The sequence below is a fragment of the Monomorium pharaonis genome, chromosome 5 (genome assembly GCF_013373865.1).
Source record: "Monomorium pharaonis isolate MP-MQ-018 chromosome 5, ASM1337386v2, whole genome shotgun sequence".
NCBI classification, from domain to species: Eukaryota; Metazoa; Arthropoda; class Insecta; order Hymenoptera; family Formicidae; genus Monomorium; species Monomorium pharaonis.
The window spans coordinates 10,227,917-10,251,781 of NC_050471.1; the positions used below are offsets into that span (position 1 = coordinate 10,227,917).

The 23,865-nt window shown below is 36.6% G+C and overlaps 1 protein-coding gene across 3 annotated transcripts in view; it reads right to left on the reverse strand.

The window, feature by feature from the left end:
• LOC105839103 overlaps positions 1 to 23,865 on the reverse strand; it is a 354,738-nt gene that overhangs the window by 291,528 nt on the left and 39,345 nt on the right. For all 3 annotated transcript variants that reach the window (XM_028192516.2, XM_028192517.2, XM_028192518.2), the window contains exon 2: positions 1,453 to 1,625. In XM_028192516.2, coding sequence (XP_028048317.2) covers positions 1,453 to 1,616 — 164 coding nt within the window. In that variant the 5' untranslated portion in view covers positions 1,617 to 1,625. The remainder of the gene's footprint in view (positions 1 to 1,452; positions 1,626 to 23,865) is intronic.

Sequence of the window (23,865 nt, forward strand, 5' to 3'; positions counted from 1 at the left end):
GAACGACCTCTTTATCAAACTTGAACTGTAAAAGAAAGAAAAGAAAAGGAAGACACCTGAAAAATGCAAAATTTATTTCGAAATTTATCGTAAATTTAGGTAACCTAAATATTTAAATACTTTGTGGAAAATATAACACTTTATATTCCAATTGTATTATATACACTGACAACAATAAAATAAAAAAAATAATTGCAATTATTACAATTTAAATTCAATGATTTTCAGCGTTAACTATATATTTATAGTTGTAACCATGAAAATTATAGCTATTAGTTATTATTACTATTTAATAGTAAATATTTAAAAAATAATTATATACATTATAATTGTAATTGCATTTTCTATACATATAAAAATGTTAATTTTATTTTTACCATCCATATCTTCAAATTTTATTCTATTAAATAATATTTAAAGTTAGCGCAGTAATAATCATAAAAATTGAGCACCATAATTATTTTACCATTCAATTAGACTATTCAGTTATATCAAACACTTTTATCTTACTGTTAGGGCATATATAATTCTAAATTTTTATATTAAATATAAAATTTATATTAAATATAAATTAAATGTAATAAAAGTAATAAAATTTAGAAATTTTGAAAATTTTTGAAAATTATACATTCTCCATCTCGAAATCGCCGATTAAATCGTTACATGTCAGTATGGCATAAACATCCCTTTGCATCGTGTATTTACCTTCATCCATTTAGCTTTTCAATTATCAAGCTCAACTGTTATGCGCACACTTTGCGGCACTCCGATAAACTACCCTCGAAAATCCCGAGCTTGGCGAACACCAGCCCCCGAAAAATACGCCAACCACGGAGGCTTAACATCTCGAGGGTGGTATTATCCGCGAGTGGTGGCGGGCAAATCCCCCGGTTCTGCACGAGCCAAACGCTTGGGCTGAAGCAGATTGGCGGAGGAGATCAGCGAAGTGGGCAGTCGGCGACCTTGCGCTTCCTGGCTGAGTTTAATCAGCCGTACCTATCCCGGAACCGTGCCACACTACTTATCCACGGCTGCACCTCGCTACGGCGCACTTAATGGCACTTATCCTCGCGAGGAATTGATGTGACTGGAAACTCGCTGTAAAATCCGCCGTTAAACCGCGGGACAAAGTTGAGCGCCGTGTTGTCAGGCGAATGGGCACCCTAGCGACTGCACCGTACGAGTTCGGAAAGCACGATCCCGATATATCCTCGCTACATGAAGTTCTACGAACTTGCGGATCAGACGATCGAGCCATTGCCACGGACGCTTCCGCACGACTAACTCAAACGATATGCGAGAGAAAATCAAATCTGAAGTATCGCGTTTTCGTTAATCAATTTAATTGGTGCATAAATCGCATATTACACAGGTTTTTATAAATATTTCGTAAACACTTTTGTGAAAAATTCCTTCGTAAACATGTTCAAATGTAATGTTTAAGTTACTCACTTTTGTTGATTATTATTCGCGATGGGCATGGGAGTCGGTACTCTTGGTGGTGGAACTGGTATGGCCTTTCTTCGGCCTCCACCAGTTTGATGCACCGTCGGTGTTACTCTTCCGGTTGGTGCTATTCGACCAGCGGTCCGTAGTCTTTCTGTTCGCACCTCCATAGTATATATCTGAAAAATAACATGAAAAATAATATATCAATTCTTATTTTTTTTTAATAATTTCAAATTAAATAAAAATTGATAATATACATCCTTTTAGATGGGGATAAATGCAACAATTTTTTGAAATTAATTTTCTACTTAATTTTCTATTCAACAATGTAATTTCACGTACAACCAAAATTTACGTACATTGTATATATTTATGAATGCGTGTAAAATTGTAAATAATGTTATGTTACTTGATGTTGCTGGCATATTATTTAAATAATAAGGTAAAAATTAAATTTACAATGTTTTATGCGCTAATTGCGAATATTACTTTGTTGCTCGCGTGAAATGTTTAGCACATTTCACATACGTTTTTATTTCTTTCTTATTAAATCTATACGTAAAATTTGCATTTTCTTATACAGTTTTATATAGCGAAATAATCGATTAAAAATAAATAAAAGCGTTTGGTTAATAAAACAATTTTAATTGACAAACGTAGCGAATTTGTAAGACTGGACACCATATGTGAGTTAATGTAGAATTAATAAAAACATATTTCAGAATAAATAAAAAATTACACACATTTGTACAAAAATAGTTTCCGGCACCGAATAATCAGACTATATTTATATCTTTTTATTGTTTGTATTATTTAACTTAATAACTAGATATTTGGTTGTCGAAAAAAATGTATTGTATCGAGGAATCGAGAAATAAATAGGAAACGATCGGCAAGTTCGGTGAAAAAGTATCGCTTCTTCGTAACTTCAGGCGCCGAAGATCACAGAAATGATGATAAACTTCGAAAAGAGCAAATGTTTGGAAAGGACTGACAAGAAAAACGAAAAAGAGACTACCAGCCTGGACGACTACCAACGTTAAAACTTCTGCTTCACGGCCTGTCGACTTCGCAGTTCGCCTCTTCCTCGCGCGTCTGTTTCCCTTCGTTTATTCAAACTAGTTTAACGCGCCAAGCGAGTCTGGATACGATTCAGTAGCGTTATCGTTATCCTTAGGAATGCCACATAATACGCGCAAAAAGGGCTTAAAAGAGAAAATAAAATCAATATAGGTGCAATAACATGATTCACCTACCCTTAAGAGTTTATGTCGAAAATGGAATGTGACTTAAAAAAATATCAAATATAAATAAGAAAAAAGTATTTAAATTATTTGTTTGTATACGATTATATTTATCTACAACCCAAGACTTGTAAAAAAAAAAGTTTTGTCTACAATTCAGGTACGCAGCGACGAAAACTCATGAAAGTTTTCCCATACTCAGCCACCTCCTTGTCTACGATCGCCGGAAGAAAGAAACGGTGCGGTACAATCTCAAGACGGTTATAGTGCCGCGTTTTTGTCACGGATGCTTTAACGTCGCGGTCGCGAGGAATGAGAGCGACGACGCCGGAAAGGAGGAGACGAGAAGAAAAGGGGTGTAGACGGTCGGTGCGATCATTATTTCCCGACGTGTGTAGTCCACCGAGATGGGGATGCCGGTGAAACAATGAGCGTCGGCAAGCAAGTTGGTTTAAATATTCAGTCTCCGACGTGGATACGCGCCATTCGCGCTCACTTGCGCACGGATCCAGCAACTTGAAACTATGTACGAAGACAAAAAGACAATAACGGTATTTTCTGGGCGACGTAATAGAAGTAAAAGTTATAACAACCGATAGGATTAAACATTTATTAGAAGATGAATTGTGTAAATATACACATATATATATTATAAAATAGATAGATTTCTCTCGTTCTTGTTATTTTATTATTATTATTATTGTTATTGTAACTGTTCTAAAAATCATAATTTATCTATTTATAACTATGACGAGATATAAATAGGTAAATGTACAGAAATCAATTTGATGCTATTCGTAAAGAAATCGACAATCTCGGTAAAAAATTAAAAATGAAAACATTTTTTATGAAGAAAGTATTTCTTTAACATTGATAAAATAATTATTCACTAAATTGTTAAAAAAATCTCGCGCACCAAAACTAATTTTCTACTTTACTATACATATATTGTTTATTATCTCTTTCTCTCTGTCTTATCCTCTCATATTTGGATTCATACACGGGCATGAAAATTTCACGATTACATGGATTCGTATGTAAAAAAATTCGTTTCGCTGCATAGAACAGAGGCAAAATATCACGATGTCGACGACTGGCCGCGTCGGAGACGAGCCTGGAAAATAAACCCCGGGCAACGGAGCGGCAGCGGAGCGGCTTCACAATGGGGAGCATCTGCTTAGCAAATTGCGAAAAATAATAACGTTTGCGCCCGAATCCGTGGCACGGAGCGCCGTAGGAGTCTGCCCCGTGGTATACATCGTAACACAATAACGCCCACTCGTGAAACTGCGAACTCGGAGACCGGGAAGGGTGAATGCAAAAGCGAACGATGAGAAGATGGGAGGGGTGAGAAGGATGAGAGGTGCAAACGAGCGCCCCTTCGTATAGTGGTGCACTCGCGAAAACAATATGTCACGTATACGCGCGGAAAATCGCGTACGAGCGCATGCTTGTCACGCGTGACACCGATTTATCCAGCCGAAGGCGATCCTGAGACTTCTTTGACTCTCACTTCCGCGCCTTTGACAGCGAATGCGTCACCGTCATCCACCCGTGTATCCCGTCGAAGATTTCGTCGAGAACTTCGAGGCTCCGAATTAACGTCACGATCGATCCGCGGTAAATCATCTGGCATTAGATATTTCCACCGAGCTCCTTTGCTTTTAAAAATTATACTATGTATGTCAGTATACACATAGATTTTACATGAAGAATTGTATTTAGTTTTATAAATGAAAATATATCTCAAATTGAAAATAATATCTGTAAAATAAAAAGGGGGAACTTTTTAATACTACTATTATCAAATTATTGAATAAATATAAACGTTCCAAGATTTTTATCAATTGTTGTAATAGTAATAATAAATGTTTGAAAATTCTTTTCACAAGAATGCAAGCCCTTTTTATTCAATTCCTTCGTTCTTGGTTATATTAGGAAAACAATTATTACAAAATACGAAACATATATATTTAGGAGACTGCTATACTATCTAATAAAAAAGCTTTATATTTTCAAAGTTTTAGTTTTAAAGTTTTAGTTTTATTTTCAGTTTTTGTTTTAGAAATACTATAAAAATAAAGAATACCAGTATCAGTGACCATTCTCTATAATTCTTTTTAACAATTGTAATATTAATTTTTAAGACCTTTTAATTATTTAATTATTTACATAAATATTTTTTATTTACGTTTACTTCTTAAAGTATATAAATCTCAAACTGAGATATTTAAGGCGCTACGCCCTAAAGGGAGCACTTGTGCTTAAAAACAATATTGGAGAGAGAAAGAGAGAGAGAGAGAGATCGAGTGGAATTTCATTGGAAACCATTATAAACCAGAGAAGTACGCGCGATTACCAATCTAAATTATTAATTCTCCTATCGCTCACATGTCCCGGGAAACGAGCGACCAATGTTTAATGCGACATAATACGCTGGCATGACTAATTCGTGCCATTATCAATGATGCTAATCGCCATCTATCTACGAGGGTAATGAATACCGCAAATTAATAACATTCGATTGACACGTAACGTCCGAGCTTCATCCGCTGAGCGACGTGCACATTGTGTTCCTAACAAGAGCGCGAATTTCCCAACCCCTCCGACTTTCATTGCACGCATGTTACAGCACATCGATCGTTCATTATGCGCGCACCTTCCGGCGAAAAACATCATTAACGAGAAAAAATATTTTACAGTTTGACAAGTAGAATTGAATCCAAAGAATTAGTCGTGTTTAATGGGAATAAACGCGCGACGCTTAATACATATACGAAATAATTAATTTGTACATCACCATTGGCGCGCTATCGCTAATGCGATGAACGAATTACGGTCGACATCGACGCGTAATATTTTTAATAATGCGATGCATTAATAACACATTTTCCATACAAACTTTCAATTTTATTATGCAAAACTTGTATGTATCTAAGGATAAATACAACTGCTGTCGACGACAAATGTATATCCGTCGTTATTTAAATGGAAATTATGCCGACAACGTTTAACGCAGAATTCTACATTAACTTCATTATCTCATATCGAGATAATGAATTAGATTATCATGCCGATTGCCACGAGCGAATACGACAAATTAATAACAGCCGATTAATATGTAATATTCCAGAATGCATTTTGCAGTCTCCTAATTCCTTTATATGTGCGCGTATCAGTTGTTCATCAAGCGCGCACGCTTTCGGAGATCAGGACCGCTATTCCGTAATCACTTACCGACAACTATCGATGTCGTTATCTGTCGTTGCGCATATTTTTTCATATATCAAAATACGTTGCGCAGATATTTTATATAGTAAAAAAGCTGCGCAACGACAGTATAACGATACCGACACCTCTTAACGAGTTACAGAATAGGCCTACAGGATGGAAAAATGTTATTAGCGTGTGAGACAGGGGCGCGGAAAAAAAGGTATTTCGCTTTTCGCAAGAACGGGGAGAAAGAGAGAGAGAGAGAGAGAGAGAGAGAGGAGAGAAGGAGGGGAGACGCGCATTCAAAGGAGAATTTATCGGCGATATTTCTCGACCGGACGACATCGGCATCGCGCAATGTCGGCTTCTGTCGATTCCTATTAATCATTGGCGCACAACTACGCGTACCCGTATCAACGCGCAGGCCGAAGATACATGCCGGAAGTTTCTCATGCCGCGACGCAATCGCCACATGTGACCACAGTCCGACGTTCTCATGGCAATCGCGTATCGGAACATCACGTGCGCGACACGCATGTAACTAGCTTTCTTTTCTATGCCTTCTCCCTTTTCATAACTGTATTGCAATAGACTGAATGGACCATTCTGTTTGCGACAAATTAAAGTATATACTGTTATTGATAGAAAGTAGGATATCTTTTCTAGAAAATCCTCTAAGGAAATAAAATTTATCTCTATTTGAAAATGTATTTTTACAAACGAGGAATACATATCTGAAAATAAGCGAGTATCGCCGATAAAAAAAAAAGTAATTTTATCTTATAATTGATCGCGAAAGATTTTTTTATAATCTATCATTTTAATCTTTACATGCGTGTTTTATGTGATTTATCGAAATATTTCATACTAAAGAATTTTATGAAAATGTCATTTAAATTCAAATAAATCGCAAATTGAAACTTTATTTTATAATGTTAAAATATTATATTTCATTTCAATATATTAATTAATATCTTGTATTAACACATCATTAATATCCTCTATTAACACTTATTTACACAAAAATTTATTATAAAGTAAAACATTATAGAAATATAATTATCAATATATTATTAATTATATATAACAGTATTTTTCAAACGTATTATATTCTTTAACGTATGTGTTTGTGGTTTATCATTACATATATTTGTTATCGCGCGGAAAGTTTCCCCGAAATCTCGCGCGCGCGACTGCAACATGCGCACGCTTTCCCCGTCCCCCATTTGTTTATTTAAGCAAGTAAATGATCTATGTATCTTGTCCGCGGCCCGAGACGGACGAGCAGACTTTATAAATTCAAGACAAATTAGTTTATCTTCGAGCGATGTTTACTATATACACTAAAAAGCCAGCGGAACCGCACGGCCCACCCACACACAGTTAAATCAAAGGCCCGCTAAAAATATAACATGTTTCTCATCACAACACCCTTCCCTTTTTCTTGACTTTATCCCCCTCTAATCGTACGTCTGTCCAGGAAGTTGACTTAGAGTACATGAAAAGTATAATTATGCATAAATAATAATTTCTTGCAATAAAATAAAATAAAGCAACTGAGTGATTTGAAATAAAATATATTAATAGTCATTCAAAATTTAAAAAATAAGTATTTTTAATTAAAAAATTATTAAAAAGGACAATTACTTTCATTAACATAGAATAGTATTGTATACCAATTTTACGTAACACACACTTTTATGACATATTCCATTTCTTGCGCCAACCAAATCCACTCTAATAAGCGCCATTTCTGAGTGCTAAACTAGACCCAGTTATACTCAGCTGTATTTGGTCAGTAAAAGAGCCAATCATGTTAAATTTAATAATTCATGTTGACACCCAACATACTATTTAATAATATTACATAGAGTATTAATTATGTTATTTCCTTTGCGGTTTCACACACTGTGTAAATTGTGAGAAATAGTATGAATAGATATGTCGTTCATATGAATAATACGTATTACGGATTACATATTACAATCGTTCAAAGCACGTTTAATTCCATTAAATTATACTTTATCAAAAACAAACAGGATTATATTGGTGGAATAATACTATAAATGTTAAACTAAACGTGCAATCTAACCATGCAATATTTGTCGATTAGCAAAGATGCATTAGAGACTATCCAAGTGCACATTACGAACAGTTTTACACTTGCAATTTTTTCTTCAATTATGCAAAACAATAATGCCTGATAGTAATATTGCATTTTTCATTTATTCATCAAAGAAAGATCTCATTCACTGATAACTTTTCACATTATATAAAACGTAAAACAATTTCTATGTAATATGTATTATTATTTATAATATAATACTGTAAAGATTTTAAAAAGCTTAGACGTTTAAAAAAGTAATTGCATGTAACCTCTAATACTTTTTATGTTAAATAGTTTTTTCTTGGCATAAATGATATATTATTATATATATGTAATTAAATTCCTAGTTAAAAAAAAGAACTAACGTAATAGCTTAAATATAATCAAGGTATTGCCAGTTTTCGTTGTGTCTTCAGAATGTTTCTCTTTCACGAATGTGTGATCGATCGATATCGTTTATCTGTACTTTTTACATTTGTTTCTATTAAATGCCCGTTTCTGACCCTTTTAACAAATATGACAAAATAGTCCACAGAATTATGATCGATGTTATTTGTTACCGAAGGGGTTACTGTTAATAACCCCCGTAATTTCCATACACATGCGGTCAGCATGCCAAATGGTTATACCATTTGTCATCGTATATGCAATAAACTAACAGCATTTGTAGCTACTGCTTTCTCATGACAAATAAAATTTAACAACATAAAACGTTACCAATTTCCTCGAAAAAAATTTGTAAAATACGCAATTAATTAATCTTACGATTACTTCTAATTGTATCTATTGACGAAAAATAAAAATAGCCATTGTGCCATGTCGCATTTGCAATATTTTTACCACAAAATATACATAAATTTATTATATTTCAAATATTTTCACTCTGTCATAAATGCTAACACAGATATGATTTCAATAATAAATCTACATGGAATCAATATCAATGCAATAAATGCTTTTATTAAAGTATTTAAAATTTTCTCTTAGCTAAATACAAATCTGAAAATAATTTTGTTAAGCCATCAAAATTATTTTCACAAATATGTATGCAGCTAATAAGATTTTTAATATTTCAGCAAAACTGTTCTTTCTATATGGAACATATTTTTAAACAAAATACATAATAAAAATTGTGTGTGTAAAGGTCATTGAAAAACGATAAGTTAAATATAAGATACCACGATCGATTCTAATCTGAGAAGCCGTATCGAGCGTCATAGCAATATTGTGCGAGTCCTGCGTGTGTATCTGTTTATCACGTCATCCAATCGCTTTGACTTGTAAGACTTTTTGCTAAAATTCGTCGAGAACTACCTAGAAATGCAGTCAGAACTATCCGGAACTTCAAACCGTTAATCAACAGAACTCTTTTTCTAAACTACAGAGAACTCTATCTCTTCAAAATGAAACCGAAACTCATATCAGAACTACCGAATTTTAATGTGCGGGGCTAACTTAACACACGCGCGAGTCCTCGTGAGTCCTGTGCGATATTCGGGCGTGCAGCAAGCGGAACATATGGCAGGCAAATACGAACGGAGCAAAAACAAATAGGTGTCCCGCTTCGATCCCCTTCGTGGCCAATCTCCCCGTGCCCCTTTAACAACGCGGCTATGGTGCGCGCGACAATACCGGGGTTAATGAAAGACGTGGGTGCTAGTTATGGATGCCATAACTCAGTATGGACTAGGCGTCATACCGTAACGCCAGCCAAATCGGTTGAACTACACCTTCTCGTATGCGTCTCCCTCCTCCCGTTACACGACTTCTGACTCACAACCCGCGGGGGTCCACGAGGAATCCGGGGACAGAAGAATAGCGATGAATGGGGATGAATTCACGCATTTTGCCGGGAGACGCTTATCGTTCGAACGCGAGAAGTATTGAATGATCAGAATAATTTGTTTGCGATGTTTTTAATATCACCAGCGTAACCAGCAAACAATCCAAAAGCATGTTTTTTTAAATATATACATTAAAAAATACTTATTAAAGAAATGTTAAATTTGATTATTTGAAAATATATTCTTTCTCTCTTCATAAATCATAGGAGAACTTTTATAAAAATGTTTATCGGCAATAACTAGATACATAACATTTTTTTCATTTCTCATTAATTTTTTTTAAGCACTTTAAACATGTGTACAGCTCTCAACTAATGACTAACGAAGATCATTACGACGGCTACGTCATCACGATATACTTCTATAATATAAAGATGATATTTAACGAGACGTTAATTATTTACGCCAGCCAAAGAGAGAGAGAGAGAGAGAGAGAGAGAGAGAGTCGCCTACGCTCGATAATAACGCGCAATATTCGGAATTTACAAAATGAACAGTCTGGCTGCCTTGGCGCAATAACGCACCTGATACTCCAAGGCTAATGCAACGTGTCTGAGTTCCGGCTCCTTCGTTTAATTAATTAACGGAACACCGAGAGGACGCCGGGTTTCTTCTGCAACTTCTTCTTAGTTAGCCCTTTCGTCGTCGTATCTTCCCGTGGAAGCCGCGCGCTGCAATTCTGGCTAATGAAGTCCCGAGCGCGCTTCGGGACTGAACAATAAACAGTCGTACTTAACCTCGGCGCGAGGCACGCGACCGTAGTGCGTCACTCTACCTCCTTCGTAGTACTTCTCTTAGATCCTTGCCGTGGCCCCTCTTGAGCCGTGGGGAGTCCCATAAACCCGCGGAAACAACGTGCCTGTCGCACTTGCACGGCTGCTTCCGAAAAGGCGCGCTGAGCATACAGTGAAAGGGACGCGGATTTTTTTCATATCCCTCTTTCGTTCTTGCACGATACGTCGACTTTTCTTTCGATGAACCTTGGAATTATGTTTGCCTTGACGTTTTTTTTTTTTTTCCCCCCAATATAACGTATTGCACTGCCAATCATGAATATTTAGTCGAAATTACGATTCAATGATTTACCTAATTATTTTAAGTGAGGATTTATTCGCCTAAACCAGACACAGTTATCACGGTGAAATAAATCATTGAGGTAATTAAATATTCAACGTAACCGCTGTTTAGTAAATCCCACTGGAGCGTTTCCGCGACCGAGCGTTTCAAACGTTCAAATTTACTCGCGGTGGATAATTAGTAAAGTACTCAAACGTCGATTTGGCGATGTTGCGATCCGCGGCCCTTAACCACAGCTAACCGCCATGGTTCACTTTATCGCGACCCGATCACATAGAGAAATAGCCCTCGCGATTTAATTAAAGACGCGAAATTTAATTAACGTCGCGAGGAACATTAATTACCAGCTCTGTGAACGGCGCGACGGTAACGCGTGCTTTGTAATGTTGTACCTCTACAAGGTACGTCTCGCAGCTGGAGTAACAGGAATGGATTTTGCAATCGGCATTGATGAGAGATCGATACGATACGCCCTCGATGCCGAGCATACACAGGCAGGAATTATTGCGCGACCGATAATTAACGAGATGGCGGAATAAGACCGAACGGCATAACGAGAAGAAGAGCAGAACGAAACCAATAGATCCTTGAATCATCTCGACAAGCTCTAAATGAGATCATCGACTTCTTTGTGTCAAAGGCATTTAATCGTATCGTCTAATCGTATTTCCTTTGTCGTCCTCCCCTCCCACCATTTTCCATCATTGACTGCATACCCACTCATGGTTGCCTCTGTATGCGTCCGCCTGCTGTACTTTCCCGTCTATGTAACTATGATTCATGCTGAAGTTTTTCGTCGCCCCTATAACCGTAGAAAAAAATGCAACTATTCTACGATAATCTCACAGCGGGAGATAATCTCATAATACAGTTCTTTGCAAAAAAGAAAAGTTTAACAATAAGAAGTATCTATTAAAAGATGCTCACGAACAATTTGTTAAAGTAGTAATTAAAATAAAGCATAGTTGCGATTTTCCAGATTATTCCAGATTATTTTTATCCTAATTTTTCCAATTGAAAAAGTTTGACTCCATGCCTTGCTTTCGAAACAAGATACCTCATCAAATTTCCAAAGACAAAGTGCTGGCTTAGTGTAAATAGCATGTTGCATATGTGTACACCTGTCATAAACATTTTCGTTTCATTTTGCACAGCCAAACAATAAACCAATTAACTCATTGTAATCGTACCATCGATGTTCGTTACATCTCGATCGCAACGCGGTCAAGAATCGTTTTGGAGCGCAGTCAAGGGAATAATCAATCGCATTGCAAATATCGAGTCATCATTTCCCGTACAGACTGTCGATACCGTTAACTGTGTACCAAGTGCCAGTTCGTCGCATTTAATCACAACCACAACCATTACTTCGTCGTGTTATGACTCGATCCTAACAGCTCACAAACGACAATTTTGTACCGATTCACGCGCACGTAACTGCGGCAGTCGTACAACACAAACGCAATGTTTAACAGCTATTAATAATCGCTACGATTAATTAATGCAGTTAAAACAATTAATAAATAATCAATTAATCGAAATCAGATATGGATAGAGAGGAAACCTGTCCTATTACATTATAATAAACAATTGTTAAACGATTAAATATATTTTAATTAATCATTATAATCATAAAGTAATTAATTTCTATTCAGAATTTAAATAAAAAAATATTCTATACATTTTTCTTTTATAAATATTAAAAACGGAATAAGCTTTTTAAAATAAAAGATCTGTACAATAGAATTATTAAATTTTTTTTCTGCAGAAATAAACGTTTCAAACCAGGCAGATTAAGAAAAAATAGCTCCAAAATATTATCCAACGATAATATTGCAATATATTAAGATATCACAAATGTATAATCTCAGAAATCCATGCTATACATTTGTACTGCGCTTACATAAATTTAAATATAAGAAACATTTCTCAACTTAAAATGTCTGTAATTAACATTCGCACAATACCATATCTCATTCTGTTGAGAGTTAAACAGTTTTCATTGTTCTCAAAATGTATATACGAGAAAAATTTTACGTGTCTAAAACTTTAACATTCTCATATTTTCATGCATTCTGTTTTAATTAATTTATTGCTTCGCAAAACATACATTACAATAACATATAAAAAAGTAAAATTGCTGATAGTTAAATAACAAACAATTTTTCTCTTTTCCTCTAAAAATATTGCAATTTTATTTATGTAAGATAAAATAACATTAACGTCGTAAATTGTTATTTTTAGAAAGCAGAAGTGGATAACTTCGTTCGTACATTAGACATGGACCAGAAGAGCTCAATAAAGTCCGAGCCATCTGGCTGGTATTACGAGCTTTGACAGCAAATTTCCAGGTCTAATGAAGAAGTCCTATTATTTGATTAACCAATAACGGAGGCGGAAGTGATATACGGTCACATTCATACATCAATTTTAGATAGTCCGAACTGTTGTTCGGACTATCACTTCATTGCCAGAGAAATTGCGCATTTTACTGTCAAAACCCTGTTGTTCATAAGTAGATAAAGAATTCCAGAGTTCTATATTTCAATACAGCATCAAAAAAGCATAAGTAAAAGAAAAATGAAAAGATTTACGACTCTATCCTGTCAAATTTATCATCAGCTTCTTCAACGAAAGAAGTAATTATCACATAAACGATAATTTAAAATAATTTAAAAAATATAAAAGATACATATAAAATAATAAAACACGGGTATAAATGTATGCAGTTTTGCTAGATACCATCCAGTACTGTTTAATATTAATGTCATTTGTTGTAACAATATTGCATAAAAAATAGACAAGAATTTGATGAAGTTTCGTTCAGTAGTTAAAACGATTTTTCTGGCAAAGATGTGTGCAATTTACGTAAACACCTGCTCAGTTAGTGTCTAGTTAGAATTAATAGACAAGCTAACTTTCAAGCTAGCTTATAACACAAATAAATAGCCTATTTATTGTCCTGCTTTTGTTTGTAATGAGTTCAGATTTTACGCATCTTTTGTAAAGTAGCTGCAGGCAAAACATTACATCTCGATTAAAATCCCAAGCAGTTTTACTTCTCAGTTATTAGAAAGAAGTTAATAACCTGTCCAATAACTTTTTAAAAAATGCATGAAATTTCTACCAGGGTATGTTTATTCAATTAAAACTTTTCAAATTCTAACAAAGGAATCATTATTGCAAAAATAACAGTTTTAAATTAAAACTGTTACTTTTACAATAATCCTTTATTAAAACTCTTTATTAAAACAGCAATTGAAACTTGACAATATTTCAGTTTGTTCCTCTTTTTACGTAAGAAAGACATTAACTGATATGATCATTTAAGACTTTTATATCGGAGGCTAAGATACTTGCACAATTAACTACCGAGAATAAAAATAATAGACAGTCGGAGCGTAGAAATATTTTTCCTTCGTTTGCTGCCGACTCTATGGAAGTAATCCCGGGTAAGTGGAGAATATATATCTTATACTCCCTACGTTGACTGAAAAGTAATAAAAGTGGATTACGCGGCGGATCCTCGCGCGGCCCTTCCTCGAGCTTCCGAATCTCGTCCCTTCCAGAAGAGGGAAAATGGATTTTATGACACGCAGGGGTGAGAATGCAGCTGACTGACTTGCTGACTGACTGACTGATATCGAGAGTCGCGTCTTTGCCTGAATGTGTGTACAGGGCGTCGCAAAATCGCCGGCAGAATGTCTTTTTAGTCTCATGATCTATGACAAACCCCAAAGTTATATTTCTTCGTTTATCCTATCTTTCTAATTTGCAGTTAATAAAAAGTAAAAGGTTCTCGATATCAAAACATCAATTCAAAAAATCGAAGAGCAAATGAGAGTACGGTCCAGCTAAAGATGCGCATAGAAAATTATAAATCTTAAAAAAAAAATTAAAATAAAAAATACGTTTTGAGTATATGTTTATATACACACGTTCTCTAGGTAAAATCTTTCAATTTCATTAGTAATTCTGCCACGAATGGTTCGCGATTGAGAGGATCGCCATTCATCTTAGTCTAGTTGCTAATATCCGTGGCTGAAAGCACATCCGTTGATTTTTGGGCGCCCCATACCCAGCGGTAGATATCATAGCCATACATATCAGCACGGCGAGCGAAAGTAATAATAAACAGTTTATCTGTCCGCTGTGCGTAAGCGGATTATCGGCGATTCCCCTTCTTGTAACCCGAGAACAGGGGGAGGAGGGGGAGGCAAGACCGATAGGCAAGACATGGCATACCTTATCTGCTATCATCAGCACTCTATCCTTTCAGACCTGCTACTCTGCACCCCTTGCGCGCGACCCCGATACCACCTTCCTTCCTTCCTTCGGTGTGGCCTGAACCCTCGTGTCAGCTGCCTACGAATATATATGCGTCACGTAGCGACGACACGCACGATTTCTGAATATTCATAAGCCATACCTCGACACCCTTACGCGCCCCTCCGAAGTCACTCGACCGCGACGGATACACTGTTCGCGCCTTTCAATTTGTCCGAGAGATCTACTCACGTCACAGATTAAAACTGATACGCTAGGTAATCTCTTATTACGTTAAGTCTCTTAGAGCAAAAAAAAAATCATGGCCTTCAAAGGAATCGCGACGCCGAAGAAAATGTGACTCGTGAAAATTGTGATTTTCGAGTTTTAACTATGACATAACGGCCGATAAATCTTCAATCGGGGGTAACAGATGGCCTCTGTCGATTCCGAGATACGTCGCGCGAATTCGGAAATTATATCGTTACACGTCAGCTGGTTAAGTTACCGGATATCGAGGATGAATTATTAGGGCGTCGAGGGTGCGGTACGAGGTGAGAAGGAATTCGACAATGTCGCAATTACGGAGGATGAAAAAAAAAAAGAACAGACTCGCAAGGGATCACCGTGCAGAAACACGGACCGCACGGTTCGCTGGGTGGAAACTCGTGATTAAAATCCCAGCGGTGGCATTAGTACGAGAAAACGACGAGAGAGAAAGGGGGAGGGGGAAGAGAGAGAGAGAGAGAGAGACTCCAGAGTACCAAGGGGGTGCCCTGCGCACGACGGTCGGCAGACTCATGTGTTCGAACGTCGGCAGCGTTTAAACCACGATCTGCATTTAAATTGGCTGCCGTGCCGATTCGCACATATATATAGATATATACGTACGCATATACCAATCTATACACACCACCGGGTATGTTTTCGTACGCACCACGCAGCTCTGACGGCTCGTGCTGTTGTCGTTTCGCCCCCCTCCTCCGCGGATCCCTTTAAGCCTTCCATTACGTTCGATTCCGCGCTCATTTCCTTGAGCTTAATTAAATAATGAATTTCAAATTTTACCCTCCTCGCCGCGAATAGAAATAACATTCTCGTCGTCGAGGGGATCGCAGCAAATCCTTGCGATTTATGCGAAAACGAAACTGGATACCTGAAGAAAAAATTCTTTAGAAAATACTCTTTCAACGAAATATAATTCTTACGTTATACACTTTCTTTTAGAGAAGGTGGAAATATTTCGGAAGCTTTTAGCGCACCTTGTATAAAGTAATCAAAGTGTTGGAAAGGGTGTACACGTAATTCAGGTCAGTAGGAAAGGCGTGTGAAAGGGAGATAATTTGTTTGAATTTCCACCTGTAATTAGATAATATTTGTTAGTTAATTAACTGAGAGAGGCGTATTACGTGATGAGTGTGCTTAATGCACATTCGGCGTCTCTGCAGTTCAGGCATAAATTCAACGTCTTCTGTCGCATTAACTTTGTTTACAAAATATAGTTATAAAATGAAAAGATCAAACAAAAATTACGCGATTTGATAATCTTTTTTACTGTTATGCAATTTTGTAAACACTTTTTTATAAAACATCTGTTTTCGAGAAATTAAGTAACACAAAAACATATAAACAAACTTGCCACAAAAAATTTTCGAAAAAAAATTGCAAACATTTGATAGCACGTTGAAAAATGAGTTAATAAGCTGATAATAGCTAAATATAATTCAATCAATTCAACATTTTGTTGATATTACCAAAAATAATTTTACTTTTTAAATATTTAATTAAAAAATTTAGTTATACTTACTAAATATTTAAAAGAGTAAAATTATTCTAAATTATAAAAATCAAATATTTAGTTGGCATTGTTTCAGTTAACATTTAGCTATTATTAAATTATTTTTCAGCCCAGACATTATTAATGAATAAGAACTATTACAATCTGTCAAGCACATGACTAGATATATTGAGAAAAAGAAATAAAAATAAAATTGAAAAGGAACAAGCGAGATTTGGCAGACCATGATGATTATTAGAGATCAAAGCAAGCAATCAGTAGACAACTGATGAGAGCGACCTGAAACTGAAACTATCGCAGTTCTCTGTAATTAATCGTAGGATCTCTACTGTGACTTGCATTTATATGTATGTCTATTATATCTGTTATACATGTCTATTATATTTTATATTTGTGTAATATAATTTTAAAGCTCCGGAAATTTTCCGGGGTTTTGTAATATAATTTTAAAAGACCGGGAGAGACCGAAAAAGACCGGGAGAGACGGGGAGAGACCAGGAGAGACGAGGAGAGACCGGGAGAGACGAGGAGAGACCGGGAGAGACGGGGAGAGACGGGAAGAGATCGGGAGAGACGGGGAGAGACGGGGAGAGACCGGGAGAGATGGGGAGAGACCGGGAGAGACGGGTAGAGACCGGGAGAGACGGAGTGAGACCGGGAGAGACGGAGAGAAACGGGGAGAGACCAGGAGAGACGGGGAGAGACGGGGAGAGACCGGGAGAGACGGGAAGAGACCGGGAGAGACGGGTAGAGACCGAAAGAGACCGGGAGAGACTAGGAGAGGCGAAGAATGTTTCGATTGTGTTTAAATTAAGGTAATAAGAAAAATAAAGATGGCTGTTATTTTATTGAAAAAAAGAAACTTGTTTAAAACAGTCTTTTGAATGGATTTCTAAATCCATGGCAGCTTTTAGAAAAAAAAGTTAGAACGTGAATAAATGAATATTAGATTTATTAAAGATAGATAAATGCTTATTCAAAAATAAAATAAAAAGAGCAACAGTAAAGCAAGACTCTTGAAAGTTAAACAACGAAATCAAAGAAAATTTGAAAAAAAACGTAGCATAAGAATAGAGAGCCACAGCAACGCGTGGCAGGGCATAGCTAGTATTTTATATTTTTGTAATATAATTTTAAAACTGTTTCTTTTTTTCTCACACAGTTTTACACAGACACATGAGAATCTTTACAAAAACTTAATTACCTGTAAGTCAATTGTCATATATTAGGTGTTGTTACACACATTCTCGTGATCCACACATGTACTCACAAGCAAACACACATGTTGACACTTATCATAATTTTCGTCTTCGTGTGTCGCGACACCTCGTACATGCTGAAAGGAGGTTTTTTGCACGTCGTGACATAAGAGCGTGCTATTGAGACGGTACGTAACAAGAGTTCTTGTCATTCTTTTTTCTTTCCTTAAATCTCTTGTCCGCAACCAAGCACTCTTTACGCTCGCATCTTGCATAAAATTTGAAACCGAAATTGATTTTTTATTATGTGTAAGCGTGTTTAAAATTCGACCAGTTTACAGGCGCGTTATACAAAATATTACAAAAATATAACTATTGAAATCACACACAGTTATAGAAAATTGTTTAAACGTGAAACATTTTATGCAATTTTTTTCTCTAACAAGTCGCTACCAGGTCTGATGTAATAGTACACTGATCTAAGGAGAAGAAATTAAAGATAAGATAATAAATCTTGAAAGTTTCAAAAGAGGATGACGAAAGATAAAGTAACTGGCGCATTATATTTAACTTTTGCTACATTTTAATTGGTTAGGAGCGCTGGCAGTAAGATCTTTTCCAAGTTTGCGGCGGAAAGCCTGAAGAGTCAACAGGTTCAATAAATGTTCCACGACGTGCGATATTTGATGAACTTTGGCCGAGGTAAGCATCTTCGGAGATTTCCACGCACAAATACGACGAAGAAACCGACGAAGACATAACGAAGCGTTGCAGATGCAGCGGTCCAGATGACGCGAAGACCGACGGCTTTCAAAGATAACGAGAGAAGGAGATAAAGCAGAGGCTGCGAAGAAGGAAAGGAAAGGAGGAAAGATCGTAAAGCTCGTCCGACTACTCGTAGGCGGAAAAACTCGAAGCTTAACGAATGCATACAGCAAAAGATAAATTTCAAGAATCCCAGCCTGATATAACCTCCACCCCGCCCTTTCCGATGCGCGCTTCATACGCCGAACAAGCTTTTAATATTAAATTCCGGACTCTTATATCACCCGCGCGGTTCCTCCTAGACGTCATTTCACCTGAGAAACTGGCATTCTGTTTCGCCGGAAAAGAATGCTACTTATTTCGGGGTTCGACGACAATCACGGATCACGTTCGTTCGATACGGCTGGCTGGGGTTTGGCAGAAAAAGTAGCTTCGCAATTTGTTGTAAGGTTTTCTTCATTAATATGATTAGTTCTTGTCCTTAAAAATATTTAATTAGTATTATTTCACTTAACATTTGGTAATTATCCTCTCAGAAAGGATTTTCGATACCAAAACAAAAAATATTCTTGACATATTTATTCTTATTACAACCTCATGTAGTATAAAGATAAAACAAGATTAAATCAGAAATTTCTATCTTCAGATCGATCTATTCTTAAATCTAGAATATCATAAGATTGTCACAAATTTACTAAATTATTCTAAGAAAATTAATAAGATAACATGAAAAGTTATTTTATTCTAGATTTAAGAACTTTCCATTTAAGAATAAAATATTCCTTCTTTGATAATAAATATGATTAGCGCTATACCGATCCTATTTTATGATAAATCAAAGAGTAATAGCATTAGGTCCAGAAATCTTTTCTGTGAGTGTATTATCAAATTCTTGTTTTAGTATTGGAATTACATGTATATCACAGGTGGAATCACACATATGTGCTCGAAAAGAACTTTATATCACATACATATGAAAGAAATTGCTGCAGAATTATGATCATCTCAAGAAAATTAGAAATTGAAAATTGATTGATTCTTAAAAGCATTCTTTACTCTAAAAAATAAAAAACTAATGCACTTTCCTTTTTTTCTCTTTTATAAACCTACTATTTATCAGACCTGCAATTAATTGAATCTATTCGATCAATAATTACCGTTTATATTCTATTACCGTTCTCAATCGCGGTTGTACTTGTATCGAATACACATCATTTTCACACCTAACACTGCAATTACCGTGAGGAAACCTATATCAAGATAGTGTCGAAAACAGCGAATTATGTTCGCAGGAATACCCAAGAAAAATTTTACATCACATGCGAGATGCATACCGGAGGAATTACGACACTTGGTGAAACCATACGTGATATTCCCTCGCTGTAACTGCGAGGTTCATGGCGCGCACAAACGTAGTAGTAGCGAAGTACATAGGTTCACGAACATAGGAAGCGAGAGGTGGCATTAACTCATGCCTCGTTAAATCTTGGAGCTACGCCTTGTGGTAGCAACGGCAGCGAGGGCGGCAATGTTGGAGAAGCACACAAAGGTCACGGCGTGCGAGATGAGGGATCGATCTGGCAGCTGTATGCATTTTAAGGAAAATTGAATCGACCTTATTCATTCTAATTGCTCCGATTGAAGGAACAGCAATGCTGGAGCACGTAAATTGTATTTCAACTTGTATGCCGTTTTTGTATTTTCCACGAAGGAGGTAGAAACTCCAGTAATAACATGAGATTATTTAGCAATTGCGAAATACAAATATTCGAATACTAAAGTAAATAAATTCATTAGTCTTCATTAAAATGCCATTGTAAAAATTGCTTCGAACTTTTAAAATCTTGGGAAAACTAATCTTAAAGATTTGATTTAAATTTCAAATTTATAAAAATTATTAAAATGAGCTCGTCAATTATTCTCCAGTTAATCTGAATCACATACAAATAAAAAAATATTCTAGTATAGACTGAGATATTCATAAATTACACGAAACTGTACAATGTAGATGGTTATGCATACCCGAATATAACACATATGCGACCTGGTGTCTTCTCGTTGGAGAAAATCCAATCGCTATCTAGTAAGCGAAGATGGGACCATGACGGTATCGTTACGATTAGATATTGCCATTTGGACAGTTACACGGGCTACAAAGTCCGTCTTTACTGTCGGTAAAACGACGCAATATTCTCACGTCCTTCGCAAACCTTATAGTCCAATAAATTCCTCCGATGTCGCGCGCTATCGCGCCCGAAACGCCTGGGTTCCCACTATCTTCGGTCGCTACCTAACTACAAGACAATTTATAGTGCTCGATACACGCAATCCCCGCGCCCGTGCGCATTTTTGTTCGGCTGGCCCCATATCAGCTTTCGAGGATCTCGCGGAATCGTAAAATGCCCGATAGCGTGGAAAGCACTCCCGACAGTTGACACGGGGATTTCGAAAGCGCCTGCCGATTTCTAGTCGGCTGTGATTTTTTTCGATTCTCCGGTAAGCCGATTTGCGCGCAAATTCGTTGGCGCGTGGTTTTTTACCACCGTCAAATTCATCAGATCGAATTCGGAAATGCGATTGCCGTCAAAATCCCGTTCGAAAACAGCCGTTAGCGAATTCCGGACGAGGTGTAAAAAAAAGGGGGGATTGCTTCACGAGCTAACGCATCTATTTTACGCGTTGTCATGCGAAAATACAACACCGTGCGCGCGCGCGAGCGCAGCACGTGGAGATGCTGCAACAGAGAGACGATCCTGATCGCCGCCCAGACGAAGAAACGACGTCGTAATCGAACGGGTATGAAATATTAATGATCCGGTCGCGATGGCGCGGACGATTAGCGCCAGGCCTGTTCATTCGTTTTGGATGCGATGACGACTCTTCCCGCGATGGCGCGGGAATCCATCCCATAAATATGCACCGTTATGATCATATTCGCCGCGATAACGTCCCGCATGCATGTTCGGTCGCGTATGCACACATCGGCGCGTGATCGAATTTCAAATTTTGTAGAAATGTTTCCCGCGACAAGCGATACAAGTGCGAGTGACTCGAGGAGATATTCAATCAACCGCGCGATGCGCGATTTATCAACGGCGCACGATTGAATTGACATTTATGATTGATCGGGCTATCATTAGTAGAAGCTGTAGAAGGTGTAAATGTGACGTGTCGACAGGCGGACGTAATCGTTTATCGAGCATTGTGCTGTTTTACACAGCCACCATAAAAGTCAATTAGAATTACTACTACACGCGTCCATTATTACTTAAATCAATATATGTATACATATATATAAGCGCGGCACGATGCTACAATAATTCGACGTTTGTAAGTATTTTTGAATGTCGTTTCTGTTGCGCGGCTTTCTTCGTTTTACCTAAACCTAATTGATATTCGCGAAACATCCACGATGTTGTTTGCCGCGCTGTTGATCAGCTTGTGAATAATAATAATAATTCCGCGCCGCGTCGCGTTGCGCTGTGGCCGGCCGCGCACGCACGGACGCACGCACGCACGCACACGCGTGCCATCACCGCATCGCACCGTGGCCGTGGCGAGAGAATTCGACGATGGAATTACGTCCCATTGATTTCCCGTATATAACGCTCCTGAAATAAACGTCCGGTCAGTCCGGACCACCCGTAAACACCAGCCCGCGCGATGGCTCTACGTGCGCACGCTTAATTTATTTATACGTCAACCCAGCGACACTCCGGCTCATTGATACTCCCGATACCGCTCACGGTATCCTAATATTCCTCCCCGCGTCTCTCTTCGAAAGATTTTTATGCGGCAATATTATGCACGGGCGCTATGCTCATCGTGCCTAAAAGCTGTTGCTAAAGCCGAAATTCTACTGGAGAGAAAGAATGCCTCAACAGTTTCTCAGTCACGAATTCTTCTTTATCAAAAGAAAGACTTGGAATTTAAGGAGAATAATATCTCTGATAATACGGGATTCTATATAACTTTTTCTTGTTAACTTTTTAAGCTTCGATACACTGAAACAAGTCTCCCAAGAATTGAAATCTTTATGCGCCGGTTTTGAATAACTATAAATTTTATATGTGTGTGTGTGTGCGCGCGCAAAAGAGTGAACATAATCTTTTATAAATATATTTATACTTATGTGTGACAATAATGCAGAATAAAGAGAAGATCGCTTTTAATAGTGTTATGCAGTCTCTGTTGTTGTATATTTAAAACTATTTTAAATAAAGTTTTCAAAAATTACTATATAGTAACAACAAACCATAAGAAAAAATTTTAAAAAATTATATCATCTTAGTAGGATAAACTCGGGTAAGATAGCCATAGTTTTTTTAATGCAAAAAACATACTTTTATTTTTATTATTTTTAAATAACGTTTGGTATATTACTTCACTGAAGCTTTATGTAAAACTATCGACATTAAAGAGAAAATACTTAATAAAAATTTTTTATTATCAAAATATTGAAACATGAACATTGGCCATCTTTCACAACTTTTAGGGAAAAGATGGCCATAGTATTATAGAACAGTTGGTTATGCATTTTTTATGTACTTAACATTTATAGAACAATAAAAAAACTTATAATTTTACATATTTAGTTTTATTGCCACATATATTATCACATATTTAATTTTATTTTTAAACATTTTTTATATTAAATGTTCACACAAGTTTAGGATCAATTTAACTCATTGTCATTATTAAAAAAAAAAGAAACATATATGATATGTCAAATTAAAATATTAGGTGCACAACTTAATTCTCGTCTTTTTTAATAAAATATATACATAACACTTATCGCGAAATGTCATGGGCTATCTTGCCCAAACTGCGAGAGGAAGATAATCATAGTATTTATTAAAAAAATAGAAAATAAAATAAAAAATATAATTACACATTATAATTT